This window comes from Hemitrygon akajei, chromosome 18, assembly GCF_048418815.1.
Source record: "Hemitrygon akajei chromosome 18, sHemAka1.3, whole genome shotgun sequence".
Classification (NCBI taxonomy): Eukaryota; Metazoa; Chordata; class Chondrichthyes; order Myliobatiformes; family Dasyatidae; genus Hemitrygon; species Hemitrygon akajei.
This window is the reverse complement of record NC_133141.1, coordinates 5,630,838-5,653,381: the sequence shown is the minus strand read 5'-3', so window position 1 is coordinate 5,653,381 and position 22,544 is coordinate 5,630,838. Positions and strand designations below refer to the sequence as shown.

At 40.7% G+C, this 22,544-nt stretch overlaps 1 protein-coding gene and 1 long non-coding RNA gene across 3 annotated transcripts in view; one reads left to right on the top strand and one right to left on the bottom strand.

The window, feature by feature from the left end:
• Window positions 1-4,737, bottom strand: part of myo1d (myosin 1D) — a 557,628-nt gene extending 552,891 nt beyond the window's left edge. For both annotated transcript variants that reach the window (XM_073070702.1, XM_073070703.1), the window contains exons 1-2: window positions 4,663-4,737; window positions 4,351-4,470 (exon numbers count right to left, since the gene is read on the bottom strand). In XM_073070702.1, coding sequence (XP_072926803.1) covers window positions 4,351-4,445 — 95 coding nt within the window. In that variant the 5' untranslated portion in view covers window positions 4,446-4,470; window positions 4,663-4,737. The remainder of the gene's footprint in view (window positions 1-4,350; window positions 4,471-4,662) is intronic.
• Window positions 4,738-4,834: 97 nt separating this feature from the next.
• LOC140741554 (uncharacterized) lies at window positions 4,835-21,443 on the top strand. The gene is made up of 3 exons (XR_012102080.1): window positions 4,835-4,973; window positions 8,175-8,329; window positions 21,283-21,443. It is a non-coding gene; the product is annotated as an uncharacterized lncRNA (long non-coding RNA).
• Window positions 21,444-22,544: the final 1,101 nt, after the last annotated feature.

Below are 22,544 nucleotides of genomic sequence, written 5' to 3'. Positions count from 1 at the left end.
TTGGCCTATTTTATCATGCGCCTCCAAGTACCTCAAAACCACATTCTTAACACTGAGTCCAACATCTTTCCAACCACTTGGTCAGGCTAACTGGCCTATAATTTCCCTTCTTTTGCCCCTCTCACTTCTTGAAGAGTGGAGTAAAATTTGCAATTTACCAGTCCTCTAGAACCATTCCAAAATCTAGTGATTTTTGAAAGATCTTTACTAATATACCCCTCCAAATTTCAGAACTTTCAAAAAACTAGGCAATGACAGAGATCTAGAAAATTATAAGGCTAGCAGGAAGGCGCTTAAGAATGAAATTTGGAGAGCCAGAAAGGACATGAGAAGGCCTTGGCGAGCAGGATTAAGGAAAACCCAAGGCATTCTACAAGTATGTGAAGAGCAAGAGTATAAGATATGAGAGAATAGGACCAATCAAGTATGACAGTGGAAAAGTATGTATTGAACCAGAGGAGATAGCAGAGATTTTTAATGAATACTTTGCTTCAGTATTCACTATGGAAAAGGACCTTAGCGATTGTAGGGATGATTTTCAGTGGAGGGTTGCAGATGTTGTTCCCTTATTCAAGTAACGGAGTAGAGATAGCTCAGGAACTTACAGACCAGTTAGTATTACTTCAGTGGTTGGTAAGTTGATGGACAAGATCTTGAGAGGCAAGATATATGATCATTTGGAGAAGCACAATATGATTAGGAATAGTCAGCATGGCTTTGTCAAAGGCCATGAGCCTGATTGAATTTTTTGAGGGTGTGACTAAACACATTGATGAAGGTAGAGCAGTAGATGTAATGTATATGGACTTCAGCAAGGCATTTGATGAGGAACCCCATGCAAGGCTTATTGAGAAAGTAAGGAGGCATGGGAACCAAGGGAAGATTGCTTTGTGGATCCAGAACTGGCTTGCCCACAGAAGGCAAAGAGTGGTTGTAGATGGGTCATATTCTGCATGGAGGTTGGTGACCAGTAGTGTGCCTCAGGAAGCTGTTCTGGGACCCCTTCTCTTCATGATTTTTATAAATGACCTGGATGAGGAAGTGGAGGGATTGGTTAGTAAATTTGCTGATGACACAAAGGTTGGATGTGTTGTGGATAGTGTGCAGGGCTGTCAGAGGTTACAGTGGGACATTGATAGGATGCAAAACTGGGCTGAGAAGTGGCAGATGGAGTTCAACCCAGACAAATGTGAAGTGGTTCATTCTGGTAGGTCAAATATGATGGCAGAATTAATGGTAAGGCTCTTAGCAGTGTGGAGGATCAGAAAGATTTTGGGGTCCGTCTCCATAGGACACTCAAAGCTGCTGGGCAGGTTGACTCTGTGGTTAAGAAGGCATATGGGGCATTGGCCTTCATCAACCATGGGTTTGAGTTCAAGAGCCAAGAAGTAACGTTACAACTGTATGGAACCCTGGTCAGACACCACTTGGAGTACTGTGCTCAGTTCTGGTCACCTCACTACAGGAAGGATATGAAAACCATAGAAAGGGTGCAGAGGAGATTTACAAGGATGTTGCCTGGATTGTGGAGCATGCCTTACGAGAATAGGTTGAGTGAACTTGGCCTTTTCTCCTTGGAATGATGGAGGATTAGAGGTGACCTGATATAGGTGTAGAAGATGATGAGAGGCATTGATCGTGTGGATAGTCACAGGCTTTTTCCAAGGGCTGAAATGGCTAACATGAGAGGGCACAGTTTTAAGGTGCTTGGAAGTAGGTACAGAGGGGATGTCAGAGGTAAGATTTGTTTTTATAAACGCAGAGAGTGGTGAGTGAATAGCTTTGCTGAACCTGTACTTACTTTAGAAATTACCTGGGGGTTACACATAGCCTTCTATTTTTCTAAGCTCCATATCCAGGAGCCTCTTAAAAGATCCTATTGTATCCGCCTCCACCACAGTCGCCAGCAGCCCATTCCATGCACTCACCACTCTCTGCGTTTATAAAAAAAAATCTTACCTCTGACATCCCCTCTGTATTGTGCTGTAGGTTTTCTATGTTTCTAACCATGGGGTGCATCTGGTCCAGAATCAATGAACACTTGGGTGTTCAACCGGAGACCAAAAGAAATCAAAATGTGCAAATACAAAAAGAAAGAAATAATAATAATAATGATAAATAAATAAGCAATAAAAACCAAGAACATGAGATGAAGAGCCTTGAAAGTGAGTCCATCGGTTCTTGGAACATTTCAATCATGGGGCAAGTGAAATGGAGTGAAGTTATCCCCTTTAGTTCAAAAGTCTGATTATCGAGAGGTAATAGCTGTTCCTGAACCTGAAGCTTTTGTTCCATCTTCCTGATGGCAGCAACAAAAGAAAATGTCTTGTGCGGTGGGGGCCCCTGATGATGAATGTTGCTTTCCCACGACAACACTTTGTATAGATGTGTTCAATGGTGGGGAGGGCTTTACCTGCGATGGACTGGGCCCCATCCACTACTTTGTGTAGAATTTTCTGTTCAAGGGATTTGGTGTTTCTATACCAAGCCGTGATGCAGCCAGTCAATATACTCTCCACTACACACGTATAGAAATTTGTCAAAGTTTTACATGTCATGCCAAATCTTCGCAAACTCCAAAGGAAGTAGTGGCGCTGACTGTACTTACGTCTTGGAGGATTAATTCTGTTTTGGATCTGCAATGTCAGCAATAGACTCTACTGTATTGGACTAGACTACTCATCCCCTCAAACCCATGCTTTGAGAGTTCTCCTCAGCCAACCGTGTGGATTATGATCCGTCTCCCAATCTGAGACCCATCTACTTCTGCAGCAGACTTTAGTGGATAAACGGAAGGTAAATATTACTTTTAGCAATTTTGTCCATCTTGCCACAATTTAGCTATAAACTTGAGATTCATTCTGCCATTAAGGTAGGGGCATTTTTCAAAATATGCATTTGGAATGCTAATAAAAGCTTACAAACAACCAGCTGTTATACAATGTACCAAATTCAGACAAATTCTTCCTTTCAAGCCACTTCACACAAAACCACACAGAAGCACGTAACTACCAGAATAAATATGATCAAACTTGTGTGGCAACAAGATGATCAGTATGTCTGCAAAGAAAATTAAAAGTCAAAATATGTGCCACCACTCTAAGTCAAATTTGAACCAGAACCACTTCTCAATCATCACAGCCTTACAATACATTCTGATTTATCCCCATTACCCTCATTATTAAGTATTAATATTTGATCTTGTGTTTCAAAAACCAAGGCTGTCGCACAAAACACTTTGTATAAAATCATATAACTTGCCATTCAATGCAAGGAAGACTGTCCTGGTTCTCCAAAATAGCCACTGGTTAGTCCCACTCCCTATGGCCCTGAAAAAGTTTAGTTTCCATTTAAATCCACCTCCCTCACACTTCCAAAATCGTTAAACCCTTAGAGCTTTTTTTTTTATAAAGAAAAAACTTGCAATCCACCCCCCAAAAAAAAAACATACGAGGGGTATAGAGGAGCCTCAAGACCCACACCACCAGGTTCAGGAACAGTTAATAACCTTCAGCCATCAGGTTCTTGAACCAAATGGTATAACTTCACTCACTCCATCACTGAACTGTTCCCAAACCCAAGGATTCTTCATCTCATTTTCTTGATATTTATTGCTTGTTATTCTTTTTTCTTCTTTCGTTTTGTATTTGCACAGATTGTTGTTTTTGTGCATTCGTTGTTTGCCCATCCTGTTGGGTGCAGTCTATCATTGATTCCGCTGTGTTTCTTGTATTTACTGTGAATGCCCACGAGAAAATTACACAAGTACTTTAATAATAAATGTACTTTGAACTTTGAAACATATATGGAAGGAGCTTAGGGTGATCAGATATCACACAAATGCTTTGGGTCTTGTGAATATAAAACATAAATCCCACATGCAGGTATCTTTTAGAGAATAGTTTGGGAAAATTTGAAACACATTCAGCTAATTGTAGCAATACCGATCAACTTTTCCTGTTAAAATTGAGAGCGCGATCTATCGTAGAATTAATGACACGTTTATTGCAGCGATAATTGTATCATTGTAGGGCACAAAACACCCTTGTTAGGAATGAAATCGAAAGCAACATAGCAACATTTTAATCCCTGTTATCTTAACCAAAGGATATCGCCAACAACATGAATTACCTGCAGTGTATTAAGTTTTACTTCACTTACTTGTAAATCTTTTCTTGTATTTTCCTCCTTTATCCAGGTCCTCAGACCATCCCCATCCTTTTACTATCAGTGCGTGTTTGAAACACAAACATCCTTAAATCGCTCATAATGGTTAGAAATTCTCATTTAGTCACTTGGACTTTATCACATGCATCCCTCCACCTCCTAATACCTCTATTAAGTTCTCACCTCAGTTTCAGGTTTGCCATGAACTCTGACATGTTGATCGTATCCATCAGAACAAAGTCTGCTTTGCCGAACTCCAAGCTCTCTTGCTCCGCCATGGTTCTTCTATCTGTCGGCACACAGCTGGACGGGCAAAGGAGAGAGAGAGTGAAAGAGACTTTCTTTATCCTGGACAGCCGCTCTGCTCCTTAGACTAATTTAAAGTCCCCTTACAGGTTTCCCAAAACTCCACGTAGTCTTTTTCCCCCTTCCTTCTCCTCACAATATAAAATAACAAAACTAGAACGTTCGCCAAAAAAAAAATCCCGTCCCCACCGATTTCCGTTCCGCTCTTCTGGCAGATTCCTTCCTCGGGCGAACTCTCCAGAGCCGCACCTCACCTGAGCTAGACGAAACGTCACACGCGCGCACGACACTGGCGGTTGGGCGGACCAGCGCGCGCGCTCACGGTTGGAAGGGAGCGCGCGCGCCCTCACGATCCTGGCAGCTGAGATGGGCAGGCGCGCGTACGCGCAGGAAGGGGAGGGGGAACGGGACCTTGGCACACACCCATGGAACTGTCAACTGCAGCAGACGCAGATACGGTGGGTTTTCCTTGCCTTGAAAGCCCGCCCAAAGCTCCTCGTGTAAGTGAAAAGAGGTTTGGAGTATGATGATGTTGGTTGTTATGAATGAGAGGGAGTTACATCTTACATGCCCATAATGCCAAGGGATTAGATGAGGCTGTGTTCTGTGTTCCACCCACTCTTAGGAAATGAAGGTGGGAAAGTAGCTAATACTATACCCACTGGGGATACTTTGGGACAAATGATATGATTTTCTATTGGTTTTCAAAATAGTGATAGAGAAGAATAGGACTGGTGCACAGATTAAAGTCCTAAATTGGGGCATGGCAAATTTTGGTGCCATTAGATAGAAATTTACAAAGACTGACTGAAAGTGGCTGTTTACAGGTAAAGGTACACCTGACACTTGAGAAGCTTTTGAAAAATGAAAGAGTTCAGAACTGCGTGTTCCTGTTAGAATGAAGGGCAAGATTGACAGTTTTCAGGAGCCCTGGTGGATGAAGGATCTTAAGGCCCTGCTTAGGTAAAAGAAAGAGGTATATGTTTGGGAAAGGCAACTGAGATCATGTGAGTCCATTGAGGAGTATAAGGCATGTGGGAGTACACTTAAGGAAATTAGGAGGGCAAAGATGGTCATGTGAAATCCTTGGGAGATTAGATAAAGATAATCCTAAAAACATTCTAATAGTATATAAGAGCAAGAGAGTAAGAAGAAAGAGAGGAGATCCCCATTAGGATCAGAGTCATAATCTATAGATGGGTGAAGTCTAAAATAACTACTTAACTTTTGAATTTACCTTTGAGAGGACATGAAAGCTCGTGGGTTCAGGAAAAAGAACAAAGATGTCGAAGGAGGAGATATTGATTGTCTTGAAACTCATAAAGATGGATAAGATCCCAGGGCATGACTGGGTATTTCCTTGGATATAATGGAAAGCAAGGGAGGAGATTTTTGCAGCTTTGTTAACCATGGACAAGGTACTGAGAGATAGTAGGGTGGTTAGTGGTTTAAGAAGAGCCGGGGAACTAAAAGACCAGTCAGCATTACATCAGGAGTGGGAAAGTGATTGGAAGGGATTCTGAATGACAGGATTTATTTGCATTTGGAAAGGCAAGGACTGGTCAGCGATAGTCAACATGGTTTTGTGGGAGATCATATCTCTCAAATGTGATTGAGTTTTTTGAGGAGGTTATCAAGAGGATTAGCAAGGATAGGTCAATAAACGTTATCTGTGTGGCCTCTAGCAAGGCCTTTAATGAGGTCCTGTATGGTAGGCTGGCCCATAAAATTATGCTACATGGGATCCTGAATGAGATAGCAAAATTAGCTTGGTGGTAAGAGGCAAAGGGTGCTAATGGAGGATTGCTTTTCAGATTGGAGGCAATGATATGCTGCAGGCACTGGTGCAGGGTCCTTTATTGTCTGTTATCTGTATAAATAATTTGGAAGAGAATATATGTACATGACATGATTAGAAAGATTGTACCAACTTCAAAGTAGATGGTATAATGGACAATGAAGGAAGTTGTCTAAGGTTACAACTAGGAAAGTGGACAAGGGAATGACCTGGACAAGTGTGAATTGATGCATATTGGGGGTTGGGACATTCTGTTCCAGTTGTACAAATCTTTAGTTAAGATGCACTTGGAGTATTGCATGCAGTTTTTCTTGCCATACAGTAGGAAGGATGTGCTAAAGCAGAAAAGATTTCCAGGAATGTTGCCTGGACTGGAGGGCTTGAGTGAACAATAAGGTTGTGGATTTGTAACTGAAGTCTCTGAATGCATAATTTAAAAACTTCACCCCTTAATTGCTCTGTTCGATTTTTGGGGCGAGACAGATTTACGTCTGGGTCCGACCAAATGCCGAATACTATCCTTTGCCTCTCTCCTGGCTAGACGCTTGATCCTCCTTAGATGGAGAGATGTTGCCCCGCCCACTCATGCGCAATGGCTTAACGACATTATGGCCTGCTTGGACCTCGAAAAAATTCATTATTCAGTTCTTAATTCGGATCTAAAGTTCCATAAGGTCTGGGAACCTTTTATCGAGTACTTTCATAACCTTCCTCTTGACTAGGGTTTTTTTTTCTTTTTTTTTCTTCTTTTCGGTCCCTTGCTTTCAGCTCCTTTTTTTTTCTGGTAGTAGGCATTATTATCCTCTGTTGCTAAGTGTATTCACAGTCTGGGAGTTTGACTGTCCTGACCTATACTCTTTATATTGTGTTGTGGTCGGTCTGGAGTTGTTGTTTTTTTTCTTGTGTTGTGGGGCTTGGGGAGGACACTAAGCTTACTTGTCTTTAATTTAGGTGCTTTTTTGTTAAATTCTCTTCCTTTGTAGCATATTGTTATTGTATGCTCAATTTTGCACTGTATTAATGCTCCTCATTGGGATTTGGGGTTTTTTAATTTGTAAAATGTTTTGAAAAACTAATTAAAATTTTTTTTTAAAAAACAAAAAAACTTCACTACAAATATTGTCTGCTCCTATAGCCTTGTTTTTCAGTTAGCATATGATTTTACAACTTTGCATTTATGCAGTGTCTTTTACTTCCTTTTCTGAAGATCCCAAATCAACTTACAGACAATGAAGTACTTTGCAACTGTGACAACATCAGAATATAGAAATTACAGCAGCCAAAGAAATGTAATGATGACAAGATAGTTCATTTCTGTATAAATATTAGCCATAACTTTGGAAATACTAAGATTCTCATAATGGTTATGGCACAGAAGGAGGTCATTTGACACATTCTGGCTACACTAGCTCCATGTCATACCAGTCCAGCTAGTCTCTCTCCTCAGTCTAGCTAGTCATTCCTTCCATCTTCTTTTTGAATACTACAGTTGAAACTATCATCATTACTACCCCTAGCCAGTGTGCTCCTGACCATGACCACTTGCATGTAATTTTTCCCCTCATATTACTTTGGGTTCTTTTAAGAATTGCATTCATTCTGTATCTTCTATTTCGTGACCCTCTGGCAATGAGGACATTTTCTCTCCATCTCCTTTATCAGATTTCCTTGGAACCTTCTCTCCTCCAGTAACTCAAAAGTGACCTGTCCAATAATGCAGCATTCCCATAGTATTGCAATAGTATGTCAGTTTGCATTTTAATTTGGGTACAGAAAATGCTTCACTTGGGAGCTTGCATTTTTGGAATTCTAAACATGACATGCATTAAATAATCATTTATTTTATTCCAAAACTCATCATAAGATTCAGATTCTAAGTATGTATACTGAATACAATTTGTAGATTCATCCACCAACAGACAGAAACAAAGAAGCAGCATGGAACTCATTCAAGAAAACATCAAACCCCCAATGTGTGAAACAGGAACAAATTGCACGAACGGTAAACAGCAAATGGACAACACATAGAGTATCAAACATCAAGCCAGGAGTCCAGCAGTAAGTATTCAGTTTAGTTCAGTTCACATCGCGCTGCTAGCCCACTGCAGGCTGCAGGGCAAAGCCTCCTTCGCTGAAGCACCCTGGACCACATTGATTACCCCAATCAAAATGCTCAATAACAGCAATAAAAAAGAGCAACTGTAATCTAGGAATACATACAACAGGAACCCCAAAGTCCCCCAAATTGAGGCCCACACCCTCTCTGATCAATCCTTGTAATGTGGATCCCAAGATTCGTGCACTTTCAATCAGTCAGAGAGATCATGGGTTTGTGCCCTTGATGTCTCAATCGGAAAGAAGCAATGCAGTTGATCAAAGGCTCATATCCCACCTCCAGGCCTCCAGGCTGCACACTCTACTCAAAACCTCACTTAATTCCCTTCGAGACAACAAAGCACCGGATCGGTCAATTAATCCAAAAACACACCATCAAAATGTAAATTTGAGGTTCCAATCTTAGTAAAATCATACTTGAAGGACTGCATTTATTGTTAGTTGTTTTCTATATTGTTGATGATTTCAGCAATGCAACCAATTATTTTATTGTGTTTCCCCAGCTGCATTACCTTCCTTTTTTCTATACTGATTTCTTACTGTTTCAATCCCATCTATTAATTTTTCCATTTCCTTCTATATGACACATTTATTTTTATTATTTGAAAAGTTCTGGTTAACGGTATGGTATCAGCAAAATTTGCTCAGCTTGCGGCCCGAACATTGACCCACTTTTATGCCACTGTCTACCCCTTTCTTTACAAATGGAACTATTTTCATTTACATTGATTTACTGATTTTTCTTCCCTTTTCTGAAATTTCATTCATATGTTATACCATACCATCTAATGTTGCTGTCAAGAGATTTCATTAAAATCTGAATATATAATGTTATGTGAGTACATTTTTTCTACCAAGTCTTTTAATTCTTAAAGAACTGCAATAGATTTGACCCCATGATTTCTTCTTATTAGTCAATGTTTATTCTCCTGCTTCTTCCTTCAGGGTATCCTCAAGTGTTTTGCCTATTATAGACAGTGTAGAGTAGTTTACTGTTTTGCTTATCTCTTGTCTATAAATTATTAGTGTATTTGTTCTTATGAATTCCAAAGGATGTAAGATCTAGGGGCAGGAAAATTGTGTCAGAAGTGTATAAATCAAATCATACCAGGCCCCAGCCAGAGTAGACTAATGTTTTAATCAGCAGTTTACGAAAAGGATGTCATGGAATTAAAGTGGGTTCAGTGGAGATTTACAAGAACTTTGCCAGAGCCCTAGAATTTTAATTTAGGAGGAGAAGTTGTCTGTTCTGGGTTGTTTTCTTTGTAGCAGAGGAAGCTGAGGAATGATTTAATTTGGCAATATAAAATTATGTAAGTCTGAGGCAGAGTGAACAGGAAATATTGTTTACCCTTTGCTGAGATGTCTATAATGAGATGGTATCTGGTAGGACAGTAAAAAGAAGTTAAGGAAAAATGTATTCATCCAAAGAAGCAATAAACACAATAGATTCTGCTGGAAGTCTAGAGCAACACACACACAATGTTAGAGGAAGTCAGCAGGTCAGACAGCATCTATGGAGGGGAATAATGGCTTCTGTCCCCTTCCTTTCCAATCCTGATGAAGGATATCGGCCTGAAGCATCAACTGTTTATTCCCCTCCATAGATGCTGCCTGACTTACTGAGTTCCTCCAGCATTTTATGTGTGTTATCCAAAGAAGGTTGAGATTGGGACTTAAATGCCAGTAAGGGTAACAAAGACAGAGATGTCCATGGTTTGGCTACAGTATTTCACTACTTTAACTTGATTACTGCGTTCCACTGTTCTTAATTAAATATAAGTAATTTGTGATAGGTTATAAAAACATTCTTCCTTCTCTTAAACGAGAGATTCTGCAGATGCTGGAAATCTAGACCAGCACACACAAAATGCTGAAGGGAACTCAGCAGGTCAGGCAACATATATGGAAATGAATAAACAGTCTACCCTTCATCAGGACTCTGAAGCAGGGTCTTGCCCTGAAACATTGACTGTTTATTCATTTTCATAGCTGCTGTCTGACCAAATTAGTTCCTCCAGCATTTCATGTACTCTTACTTCTTTCAAGTTCCCAAGTTGTTTGGCATCTTTCTTCAACTGTAATTTCTGTTATTCTAGATATTTCTTTGCTGAGCCCAGAAAATTAATATGTATCTCTCCTTTTGGAAGACAGACTATGGCAACTTTCCATTTATGTAACTATTCAGGCTTTTGCTATCTTTTAGTTATTCAATACTATGACACTCAGGATTCTTCAATGATCTTGCTGCTTCTTTAAATACAAATTTTACTGGTGTTTATTTAGATTAACCATAAATATTTTGTGTGGTATTCTATGCAATCTTACTACATTTTTAATTTTAACTCCTCTGTCCTTCTTAGTATATTGTTTTATTAATGTCTGTCTTCAAATCTGCTTGATTGTAGTTCAACTATTTAGTTTTCATTGCCAACATAAGTTTCAGTTTTGTTCTTCTGCATTCATTCTTTGTGGAATATGGTTACTTTCTTTCTTACTCCTTAAACAATTCCTTTGAATGTTTAACTAGCGTTATCAACTTTTTTAGCTTTCTCCTCAATCATCCTTTCTACATCATATTAAAAATTAATTTAAAAGGGTTTCTAACATTCCTAACATGGTTGATTCCCAGCCTCCCAAACAGCCACATCTGCACCAGGTGTGTCCAGCTGCAGCTCCTTAGGGACCGGGTTAGGGAACTGGAGATGCAGCACGATGACCTTCATCTGGTCAGGGAGAGTTGAGGAGGTGATAGAGAGGAGCTATCAGCAGGCAGTCACTCTGGGGCTTGGGGAGACAGTGAAGTGGGTAACAGTCAGGAGAGGGAAGGGCAAGAAGCAGGTGTGAGAGAATACCCGAGTAGCTGTCCCTTTTAACAATGTACTCCTGTTTGAGTACTGTTGGGGGAGACGGCCTACCTGGGGGAAGCAACAGTGGCCACGCCTCTGGCACAGAGTCTGGCACTGTGGATCAGAAGGGTAGGGAAAGGAAGAGGATGGCAGTAGTGATAGGGGACTCTATAGTGAGGGGGTCAGACAGGTGATTCTGTAGATGCAGGAAAGAAACACGGATGGTAGTTTACTTCCCAGGTGCCAGGGTCAGGGATGTTTCTGATCGCGTCCACAATATCTTGAAGTGGGAAGGAGAACAGCCAGAGGTTGTAGTACATACTGGTACCAACGACATAGGTCGGAAAAGGGAGGAGGTCCTGAAAGCAGACTACAGGGAGTTAGGAAGGAAGTTGAGAAGCAGGACCTCAAAGGTAGTAATCTCGGGGTTACTGCCTGTGCCACTTGACAGTGAGTATAGGAATAGAATGAGGTGGAAGACAAATGTGTGGCTGAGGGATTGGAGCAGGGGACAGGGATTCAGATTTCTGGATCATTGGGACCTCTTCTGGGGCAGGTGTGACCTGTACAAAAAGGACGGGTTGCACTTGAATCTGAGGGAGACCAACATCCTGGCAGGGAGGTTTGAAAAGACTATTGGGCAGAGTTTAAACTAGAATTGCTGGTGTGTGGGAACCAAACTGAAGTGATGGAGGAAAAGGTGGTTGGCTCACATGTGGTGGCGTGTTGGGGAGGAAGCATTAAGAAGAGGGACGCCTCACGTCTTAATAAGCTGGTAAGGAAGGCGGGCTCTGTCGTGGGCAAAGTACTGGAGAGTTTAACATCGGTAGCTGAGCGAAGGGCGCTGAGTAGGCTACGGTCAATTATGGATAACTCTGAACATCCTCTACATAGCACCATCCAGAGACAGAGAAGCAGTTTCAGCGACAGGTTACTATCGATGCAATGCTCCTCAGACAGGATGAAGAGGTCAATATTCCCCAATGCCATTAGGCTTTACAATTCTACCGCCAGGACTTAAGAACTTTTTAAAAGCTATTATTATTGCTTTTGAGATAGTGATTTAGATGCATATCATATTTTTTACTGAGTTAAGTATTGTATGTAATTAGTTTTGCTACAACAAGTGTATGGGACATTGGAAAAAAGTTGGAATTTCCCCATGGGGATGAATAAAGTATCTATCTATCTATCTATCTAAATAGAAAAAGCTTGGAGAGGGTGCGGAAGGGAGGATAGGCAGGGATAGAGAAGGGATGCACTCAGACCGATGGTTTGAGATGTGTCTATTTTAATGCAAGAAGCATCATGAATAAAGCAGATGAGCTTAGAGCGTGGATCAGCACTTAGAGTTATGATGTTGTGGCTGTTACAGAGACTTGGATGGTGCAGGGGCAGGAATGGCTACTTCAAGTGCCAGGCTTTAGATGTTTCAGAAAGGACAGGGAGGGAGGCAAAAGAGGTGGGGATGTGGCACTGTTAATCAGAGATAGTGTCAAGGCTACAGAAAAGGAGGAAGTCATGGAGGGTTTGTCTACAGATTCTCTGTGGGTGGAAGTTAGAAATAGGAAGGGGTCAATAACTCTACTGGGTGTTTTTTATAGACCACCCAATAGTAACAGGGACATCGAGGAGCAGATAAGGAGAAAGGAGTAATAAAAACAGGGTTGCTGTGGTGGGAGATTTTAATTTCCCAAATATTGATTGGCATTTCCTTAGAGTGAGGGGTTCAGATGGGGTGGAGTTTGTTAGGTGTGTTCAGGAAGGTTTCTTGACACAATATGTAGATAAGCCTACAAGCCTTCTGTACTTGATCTGGTATTGGGAAATGAACCTGGTCAGGTGTCAGATCTCTCAGTGGGAGAGCATCTTGGAGATAATGATCACAATTCTATCTCCTTTACCGTAGCATTGGAGAGGGATAGGAATAGACAAGTTAGGGAAATGTTTAATTGGAGTGAGGGGAAATATGAGGCCATCAGGCAGGAACTTGGAAGCATAAATTGGAACCAGATGTTCTCAGGGAAACGTACTGAAGAAATGTGGCAAATGTTGCGTGGGGTTCTGCATAGGTACATTCCAATAAGACGGAAAGGATGGTAGGGTACAGAAACCATGGTGTACAAAGGCTGTTGTAAATCTAGTCAAGAAGAAAAGAAGAGCCTAAAAAGGTTCAAAAAGCTAGGTAATGATAGAGATCTAGAAGATTATAAGGTTAGCAGGAAGGAGCTTAAGAATGAAATTAGGAGAGCCGGAAGGGGCCATGAGAAGACCTTGGCGGGCAGAATTAAGGAAAACCCAAGGCATTCTACAAGTATGTGAAAAGCAAGAAGATAAGACGTGAGAGAATAGGGCCAATCAAGTGTGACAGTGGAAAAGTCTGTATGGAACCGGAGGAGATGGCAGAGGTACTGAATGAATATTTTGCTTCAGTATTCACTACAGAAAAGGACCTTGGCGATTGTAGGGATGACTTGCAGTAGACTGAAAAGCTTGAGCTTGTAGATATTAAGAAAGAGGATGTGCTGGAGCTTTTGGAAAGCATCAAATTGGATAAATCACTGGGACTGGACAGGATATACCCCAGGTTACTGTGGGAAGTGAGGGAGGAGATTTCTAAGACCCTGGCGATGTTCTTTGTATCATCAATCGGGATGGGAGAGGTTCCGGAGTATTGGAGGGTTGCGGATGTTGTTCCCTTATTCAAGAAAGGAAGTAGGGATAGCCCAGGAAATTATAGACCAGTGAGACTTCAGTGGTTTGTAAGTTGATGGAGAAGATCCTGAGAGGCAGGATTTATGAACATTTGGAAATGCATAATATGATTAGGAATAGTCAGCATAGCTTTGTCAAAGACAGGTCGTGCCTTACGAGCCTGATTGAATTTTTTGAGGACGTAACTAAACACATTGTTGAAGGTGGAGCCATAGATGTAGTGTATATGGATTTCAGCAAGGCATTTGATGATGTAGCCCATGCAAGGCTTATTGAGAAAGTAAGGAGGCATGGGATCCAAGGGAACATTGCTTTGTGTATCCAGAACTGGCTTGCCCACAGAAGCAAAGAGTGGTTGTAGACGGGTCATATTCTGCATGGAGGTCGATGACCAGTGGTGTGCCTCAGGGATCTGTTCTGGAACCCCTACTCTTTGTGATTTTTATAAATGACCTGGATGAAGAAGTGGAGGGATGGGTTAGTAAATTTGCTGATGCCACAAAGGTTGGGGGTGTTGTGGATAGTGTGGAGGGCTGTCAGAGGTAACAACGGAACATTGATAGGATGCAAAACTGGGCTGAGAAGTGGCAGACGAGTTCAACCCAGATAAGTGTGAGGTGGTTCATTTTGGGAGGTCAAATTTGATGGCAGAATGTAGTATTAGTGGTAAGACTCTTGACAGTGTGGAGGATCAGAGGGATCTTGGGGTCCGAGTCCATAGGACACTCAAAGCTGCTACGCAGGTTGACTCTGTGCTTAAGAAGGAATGCAGTGCATTGGCCTTCGTCAATCATGAAATTGAGTTTAAGAACTGAGAGGTAATGTCGCAGCTATATAGGACCCTGGTCAGATCCAACTTGGAGTACTGTGCTCAGTTCTGGTCGCCTCACTACAGGAAGGATATGAAAACCATAGAAAGGGTGCAGAGGAGATTTATAAGGATGTTGCCTGGATTGGGGAGCATACCTTATGAGAATAGGTTGAGTGAACTCGGCCTTTTCTCCCTGGAGTGACAGAGGATGAGAGGTGACCTGATAGAGGTGTATAGCATAATGAGAGGCATTGATAATGTGGATAGTCAGAGGCTTTTCCCTAGGGCTGAAGTGGCTAGCATGAGAGGTTTTAAGGTGCTTGGCCGTAGGTACAGAGTAGATGTCAGGGGTACATTTTTTACGCATAGAGTAGTGAGTGCATGGAATGGGCTGTTGGCGGCGGTGGTGGAGGCTAAAATGATAGGGTCTTTTAAGAGACTCATGACAGGTACATAGGTACATGGAGCTTAGAAAAATAGAGGGCTATGGGTAAGCCGCGTTTGTTCTAAGGTAAGGACATATTCGGCATAGCATGGTGGGCCGAAGTGCCTGTATTGTGTTGTAGATTTTCTATGTTTCTAAAGTAATTTCAGCTCCGTAAGAGCTGTATGAACTGCTGGAGGAACTCAGGGAGTCAAGCAGCATCTGTGGTGGTAAAAGGATGATCAGTGTTTCAGGATGGGACCCTGCATCAGAGCTGAGAGTGTAAAGGGAGGGTAGCCTGTGTAGAGAGGAGAGGAGGAGGCTTGAGGCAGGGGCTGGGATAATAGGTCAAACCAGGTAAGGTGGGGGATGATAGGCAGATGGAGTCAGATGGTTGGGGTGGAGGCTGCTGGGTAGAAACAGATGAAATAAAAAAATGCAAAGCAAACCAGATGGGTGAGAGAAGGAAGAGAAAGTGGGCTGGAAGGTAATAAATGGAACTAAAAAAGGGAGGGATGATTAGCAAATGGAACCAGATGAGGGAGGAGACGATAGGAAAAGTTGGTGAAGGGTGAAGAAATCCAGGTGCATAGGTTTGTGGGTGAACGGCAGATGGAACTAGATTCGGGTGGGTATCAAATCTAGGTAAGTGGGCGGACAGAGGGGAAGGAAGGGAATGGAAAAGGTAAAGATAGGGAAAGGGAAATAAGGTAGAGCAGTAGGAGTGAAAAATGAATGCTGCATTTGTGAGTTGTCTGAAATTGGGAAATTCCATTTTCATAGTCTGCAGTCCAATCCATTTCTTATTCCTGTCATCTTCTGGTTCTACTTACCCATTATTCCTCACTACCTGGTTCCACCCATCACCCCTGTCTCACCACTCTTTCTCCCCATCTTTACGCTGGCTATTCTCCCTCGAAACTCTCAATCATGAGGCAGCATCTCAACCCAAAATATTGAATATCCTTGCATCTCCATAGATGCTGCTTGCTCTGCTGAGTTCCCTCAGCAGTTTGTTTTATACTTCAGATTCCAACATCTTGTCATCTTTGTATCAAGTATCTCAGTTAGAAACACCCGAAAGAAATGACACAAAGTATCTCTTGGATGTTGATGCATGTTAACCGAACTGTTTCACTTTTGTTTTTATGAAGTAGCTAATGCTTTCTTAAAGGCAGGCTGAATTGCTACTTGGTATCATCATGCCTCCCTCTCCTGGCATGCACTCAACATAGCAGGCAGGAGGATGTAGCGTGAAAAATACAGTAGTCCAAAATCGATTTTTTTTAATGCAGTCTGGTGCTATTAAGAAGATTCTGTTGTAAAACAGGACTAGTGATTAACATTGCTTGGAGAGTGGAACAGTAACAGTAAAAGAACCATACTTCCAAATAAATAGTTGTCTCTTAATGTAGCTTGGACATATTCCTTGAAGTGCCATCATAGATCTGCTCCCACCAACCTCATCACCTCCACTGCCACCATTGTTTGGTAAGTACACCTGTGCTAATTTGAAATTTCTTCATTTCTACTGCAGGATTGAAGTAAGCTGCAGAGAGTTATAAAATTAGTCAGCTCCATCATGGGTACTAACCTCCGTAGTAATCAAGATATCTTCAAGGAGCGATGCCTCAAAGAGGCGGCATCCATCATTAAGGACCCCCACCACCCAGGATATGTCCTTTTCTCATTGTTACCATCAGGAAGGAGTTACAGAAGCCTGAAGGCACACACTCAGCGATTCAGGAACAGCTTCTTCCCCTCTACCATACGATTTCTAAATGGATGTTGAACCCATGTAAACTACCTCAATACTTTTTCATTTCTGTTTTGCACTACTTATTTTAATTGAAATACTTAATATACATACTTAATGTAACTTAGTTTTTTCTCTATTATTATCATATTGTATCATTGCTGCAAAGTTAACAAATTTCACGACATATGCCAGTGATATTAAACCTGATTCTGATGCTGAAGTTGCTGCCATTTGACTTCATTGTCAGGTGCAGTGTATGTATGTGTCCCTGTCCAGGATAGGCAGTTCAATGAACTGAAAAGGAATATAAAAGAACTCAAGCAAAAAGGTGGGATTGAGCCTATTCATTGAAGATGTGACCAATAAAATAGATAAGGCAAACCAATGAATACAGCGTTTATAGATTTTCAGACTTCCAGCAAGGCCCCTACAGAAGATTGATCAACAAGGATAGAGCACACATAGATTGATAATTGGTTATCAGACAGTGAACTAAGATGAAAAAGATCTTTCTCAGATTGACAGGCAGTGCCAACAGAAAATTTCATTGGAAGTTGTCAAACAGACAGTTTCAAGATGAAGTTGTATCCTTCTCAGTAAAGGCTGAATGTCTGTCAGGATAAATAATTCCTGGTACCAAGCACAGAAGTTTACAACTAAGGTTTTTGTATTATGAATCCAATGTCACTTGCAACTCAAACACCTATGTAAATCCAAAAGTAAACACAAAGTACACTGCAGATGCTGTGGTCAAATCAACATGTACAAACAAGCTAGATGAACTCAGCAGGTCGGGCAGCATCCGTTCAAATGAGCAGTCAATGTTTCAGGCTGAGACCCTTAATCAGGACTGAAGAAGGAGGGGGCAGGGGCCCTATAAAGAAGGTGGGGAGGGAGGGTGGAAGGTGCCAGGTGAAAAACCAATCAGAGGAAAGATCAAGGGGTAGGGGAGGGGAAGCAGGGAAGGGATAGGCAGGAGAGGTGAAGAAGGAATGTAAGGGGAAAGCACTATGGGTAGTAGAAGAAGGCAGAATCATGAGAGAGGTGATAGGCAGCTAGAAGAGGAGGCAGAGTGAAAGTGGGATGGGAGAAGGGAGAGGGAGGGAATTACTGGAAGTTGGAGAATTCGATGTTCATTCCAAGGAGCTGGAGACTACCCAGACGGTATATGAGGTGTTGCTCCTCCAGCCTGAGTTTTGCAAAGTAGTATGAGTACCTGAGTATGTAAATCTATTCTTTTCTAGTGAGAAAAAGCCAGAGAGCCAACTGCAATGGCTTTCACTTCTCATTACTGTCCCAGTATTTCTGTGATCCTCCATAGAGTTTTCCTTTCAGCCCTTCTATTCACATTTAATAATAGAACATAGAAATCCTACAGCACAATACAGGCCCTTCGGCCCACAAAGTTGTGCCAAACATGTCCCTACCTTAGAAATTACTAGGCTTACCTATGACCCTCTATTTTACTAAGCTCCATGTACCTATCTAAAAGCCTCTTAAAAGACCCTATCGTATCTGCCTCCACCACCGCTGCCCATACCCCATTCCACTCATTCACCACTCTCTGAATAAAAAACTTATCCCTGACATCTCCTCTGTACCTACTCCCCAGCACCTTAAACCTGTGTCCTCTTATGGCAACCATTTCAGCCCTGGGAAAAGCCTCTGACTATCCAATTGATCAATGCCTCTCATCATCTTATACACCTCTATCAGGTCACCTCTCATCCTCTGTCGCTCCAAGGAGAAAAGTCCGAGGACACTCAACATATTCTCATAAAGCATGTTCCCCAATCCAAGCAACATCCTTGTAAATCTCCTCTGCACCCTTTCTATGGCTTCCACATCCTTCCTGTAGTGAGGCAACCAGAACTGAGCCCAGTACTCAATGTCGGGTCTGACCAGGGTCCTAGATAGCTGCAACATTACTTCTCGCCTCCTAAATTCAATTCCACTATTGCTGAAGGTCAATACACTGTATGCCTTCTTAACCACAGAGTCAATTTGCACAGCTGCTTTGAGCGTCCTATGGACTCGGACCCCATGATCCCTCTGATCCTCCACACTGCCAAGAGTCTTACATTAATATTATATTCTGCCATCATATTTGACATACCAAAATGAACCACCTCACACTTACCTGGGTTGAACTCCATCTGCCACTTCTCAGCCTAGTTTTGCATCCTATCAATGTCCCGCTGTAACCTCCGATAGCCCTCCACACTATCCACAGCACCTCCAACCTTTATGTCATCAGCAAACTTACTATCCCATCCCTCAACTTCCTCATCCAGGTCATTTATAAAAATCACAAAGAGTAGGGGTCCCAGAACAGATTCCTGAGGCACCCCACTGGTCACCGACCTCCATGCAGAATATGACCTGTCTACGACAACTCTTTGCCTTTTGTGGGCAAGCCAGTTCTGGATCCACAAAGAGAGGTTCCCTTGGATTCCATGCCTCCTTACTTTCTCAATAAGCCTTGCATGGGCTACCTTATCAAATGCCTTGCTGAAATCCATATACATAACATCTACTGCTCCACCTTCATCAATGTGTTTAGTCACATCTTCAAAAAATTCAATCAGGTGCGTAAGGCACGACCTGCCCTTGACAAAGCCATGCTGACTATTCCTACTCATATTATACCTCTCCAAATGTTCATAAATCCTGCCTCTCAGGATCTTCTCTTCCTTTCTTTTTCAATATTTTTATTGATTACTTACAAAAAAAGAATACAGAGTACAGGAGGATATATATCATTTACAATATATGTGAATCACACTTGTAGTCTCATTACCCTATATTCATGTAAATTAAATTGAAACGTAATATTGAAAAGTAATAATTTTATTATACAAAAAAATCTATACCCACTACCAAGAAAAGCTGTTTGGTAAAGAAAGGAAAAAGGGAAAAAATCGTTATCATATAGTAAAACATATTATAAGCCAACATCTGTACTTGATAACAAATCAAAGATTTTGAACATAATTCAAAAAAGATCCCCACAATGTTAGAAAGTCTTGTCTTGATTCAAAAATTGAACAATGAATCCTCTCTAAGTTTAAGCATGACATAACATTGCTCAGCCGTTGAGCATGAATAGGTGGAGAAACATCCTTCCACCTAAGCAACAATGCCCTCCTAGCTATAAGAGAGATAAAAACCAAAATGTCTCCAAGATAATATCTTTTCCTCCAACAATACCGAATAAGGATGTCAAAGAGTTTGGTTTAAAATTTATTTTAAAAAGTACAGAAAAATGTTGAAATACTTCCTTCGAGTATTTTTCAAGACTCAGACATGTCCAGAACATATAACCATATAACAATTACAGCACGGAAACAGGCCATCTTGGCCCTTCTAGTCTGTGCTGAAATGCTTACTCTCACCTAGTCCCACCTACCTGCACTCAGCCCATAACCCTCCATTCCTTTCCTGTCCATATACCTATCCAATTTTACTTTAAATGACAATACTGAACCTGCCTCTACCACTTCTACTGTAAGCTCGTTCCACACAGCTACCACTCTCTGAGTAAAGAAGTTCCCCCTTGTGTTACCCCTAAACTTTTGCCCCTTAACTCTCAACTCATGTCCTCTTGTTTGAATCTCCCCTACTCTCAATGGAAAAAGCCTATCCATGTCAACTCTATCTATACCCCTCATAATTTTAAATACCTCTATCAAGTCCTCCCTCAACCTTCTACACTCCAAAGAATAAAGACCTAACTTGTTCAATCTTTCTCTGTAACTTAGGTGCTGAAACCCAGGTAACATTCTAGTAAATCTAAGGACACTAGAGTTCTTCCTAACTTCTGATTTCTTTAATTTGCCATTTATCTATAAAGGTTTTTAACTGGTTAGCCAATAATTTACCTGTTTTGTCTCCATGAATATAAAATTGACTTTTTTTTAGGAGTTGAGTTTCAATTGGATATATTAAAAGAAGATCATATTTAGTTTTAATTTCAACACACCTTTTATATAAAGCAGGTTCTGGAGTAAAGGTATATTTTTGATCTAATTGTTTCAACTGATTAGCTAGTTCAATTCTCTCTTTGTTAACTTTTTTCTTAACACTTGCAGTATAAGAAATAATTTGACCTCTAATATAAGCCTTGAAGGCATCCCATATACTAAGACTAGAAGTCTCTTCCCGTGTATTCTCTTAAAAAAAAGAATAATTTGTCTCTCCACAAATTTTAAAAAATTGTTATTTGATAGCAAAGTTGGATTAAAATGCCAAAATCTGTTTATTTGAAGGAAACCAGGGAGATTTAAAGATAAAAACACAGGAGCATGATCTGAAACAGCAATTTCTTTATCTTCACAGGATCAAACTAATGGAATCAATTGTCTGTCAATAAAAAGATAATCAATCCTGGAATACGTATGATGGACATGGGGAAGAAAATGAATACTCCTTACCTATTGGATGTAACAAACACCAGATATCAACAATATCACATTTCATTAGAAAAGATTGAATAAACAAAGCTGGATTTACTAAGTATTGCTGGCTTAGAAGATGATTGATCTAAAACTGGGTCTAGCCAACAATTAAAATGTCCACCCAAGACCAATGAGTAAAGACTTAGATCAGGTAGAAATGAAAAAAAAGCTCCAAAAACCCTGGATCATCTATATTTGGGGTGTACAAATGAGCAAATACCATTAATTTATTATCTAATTCTCCTGATACTATAACAAAACACTCATTGATATCAAACAGTACTTTACGTTGAACAAAAGAACTATAAAGTATTATCTATAAAAATCGAAACACTCCTAGACTTCGCCTGAAAGGAGGAATTAAATTGCAGTCCTTTCCAACGACTAACGAGGTGTAAATTATCACATTTACGAACATGAGTTTCTTGTTAAAAAAATAATTGGGATCTTAAGTTTTTTAATATAGGTAAATATCTTATTCCATTTCGCAGGGTGTTTTAATCCTTTAACATTAAAATTTAGTGAATTAATGGTATGATCCATTTTTAATACTATTTAAAAGAAAAGTTAGAATAGTAACCACTGAAATGTATATTTCTACTTCTACTTCGGTTTTCCAAGTCGATAATCTTCTGTCTTAATTTTTCATTAGACTTTGACTATTTTTCGCAGTGTTTGCAGATCTTCAGTTTTCGCATCCAAAATCATCAGAGTATCTTCATTCTCCTTTAATCGTTTATCATGTTCACTTAAGGCTTTTTTGAATAGAATCAAATTTTACATCAATTTGTTTAATTTCAGAGCTGAGTTGCTGGAACTTCTGCTGGAATTCCTCAGAAAATTCTTGTTTATGTTTCTGAAGCGTCTCCATAATAGATTCCAACGTTACAAGAGGGTCATCTTCTTTCTTAGTACCGTTGGCAGCCCTCATAGTAAAACAATATTAAGTTTTAAAGCAAAATTTAAAAACAGGTTGGAAACAGCAAAGTAGGTAATATAGGAGCAGCTACAAAAAGCTGTTATTCCATCAACAACCAGTAGGCATCTCCAGGATCTTCTCCATCAACTTACCAACCACTGAGGTAAGACTTACTGGTCTATAATTTCCTGGGCTATCTCTACTCCCTTTCTTGACTAAGGGAA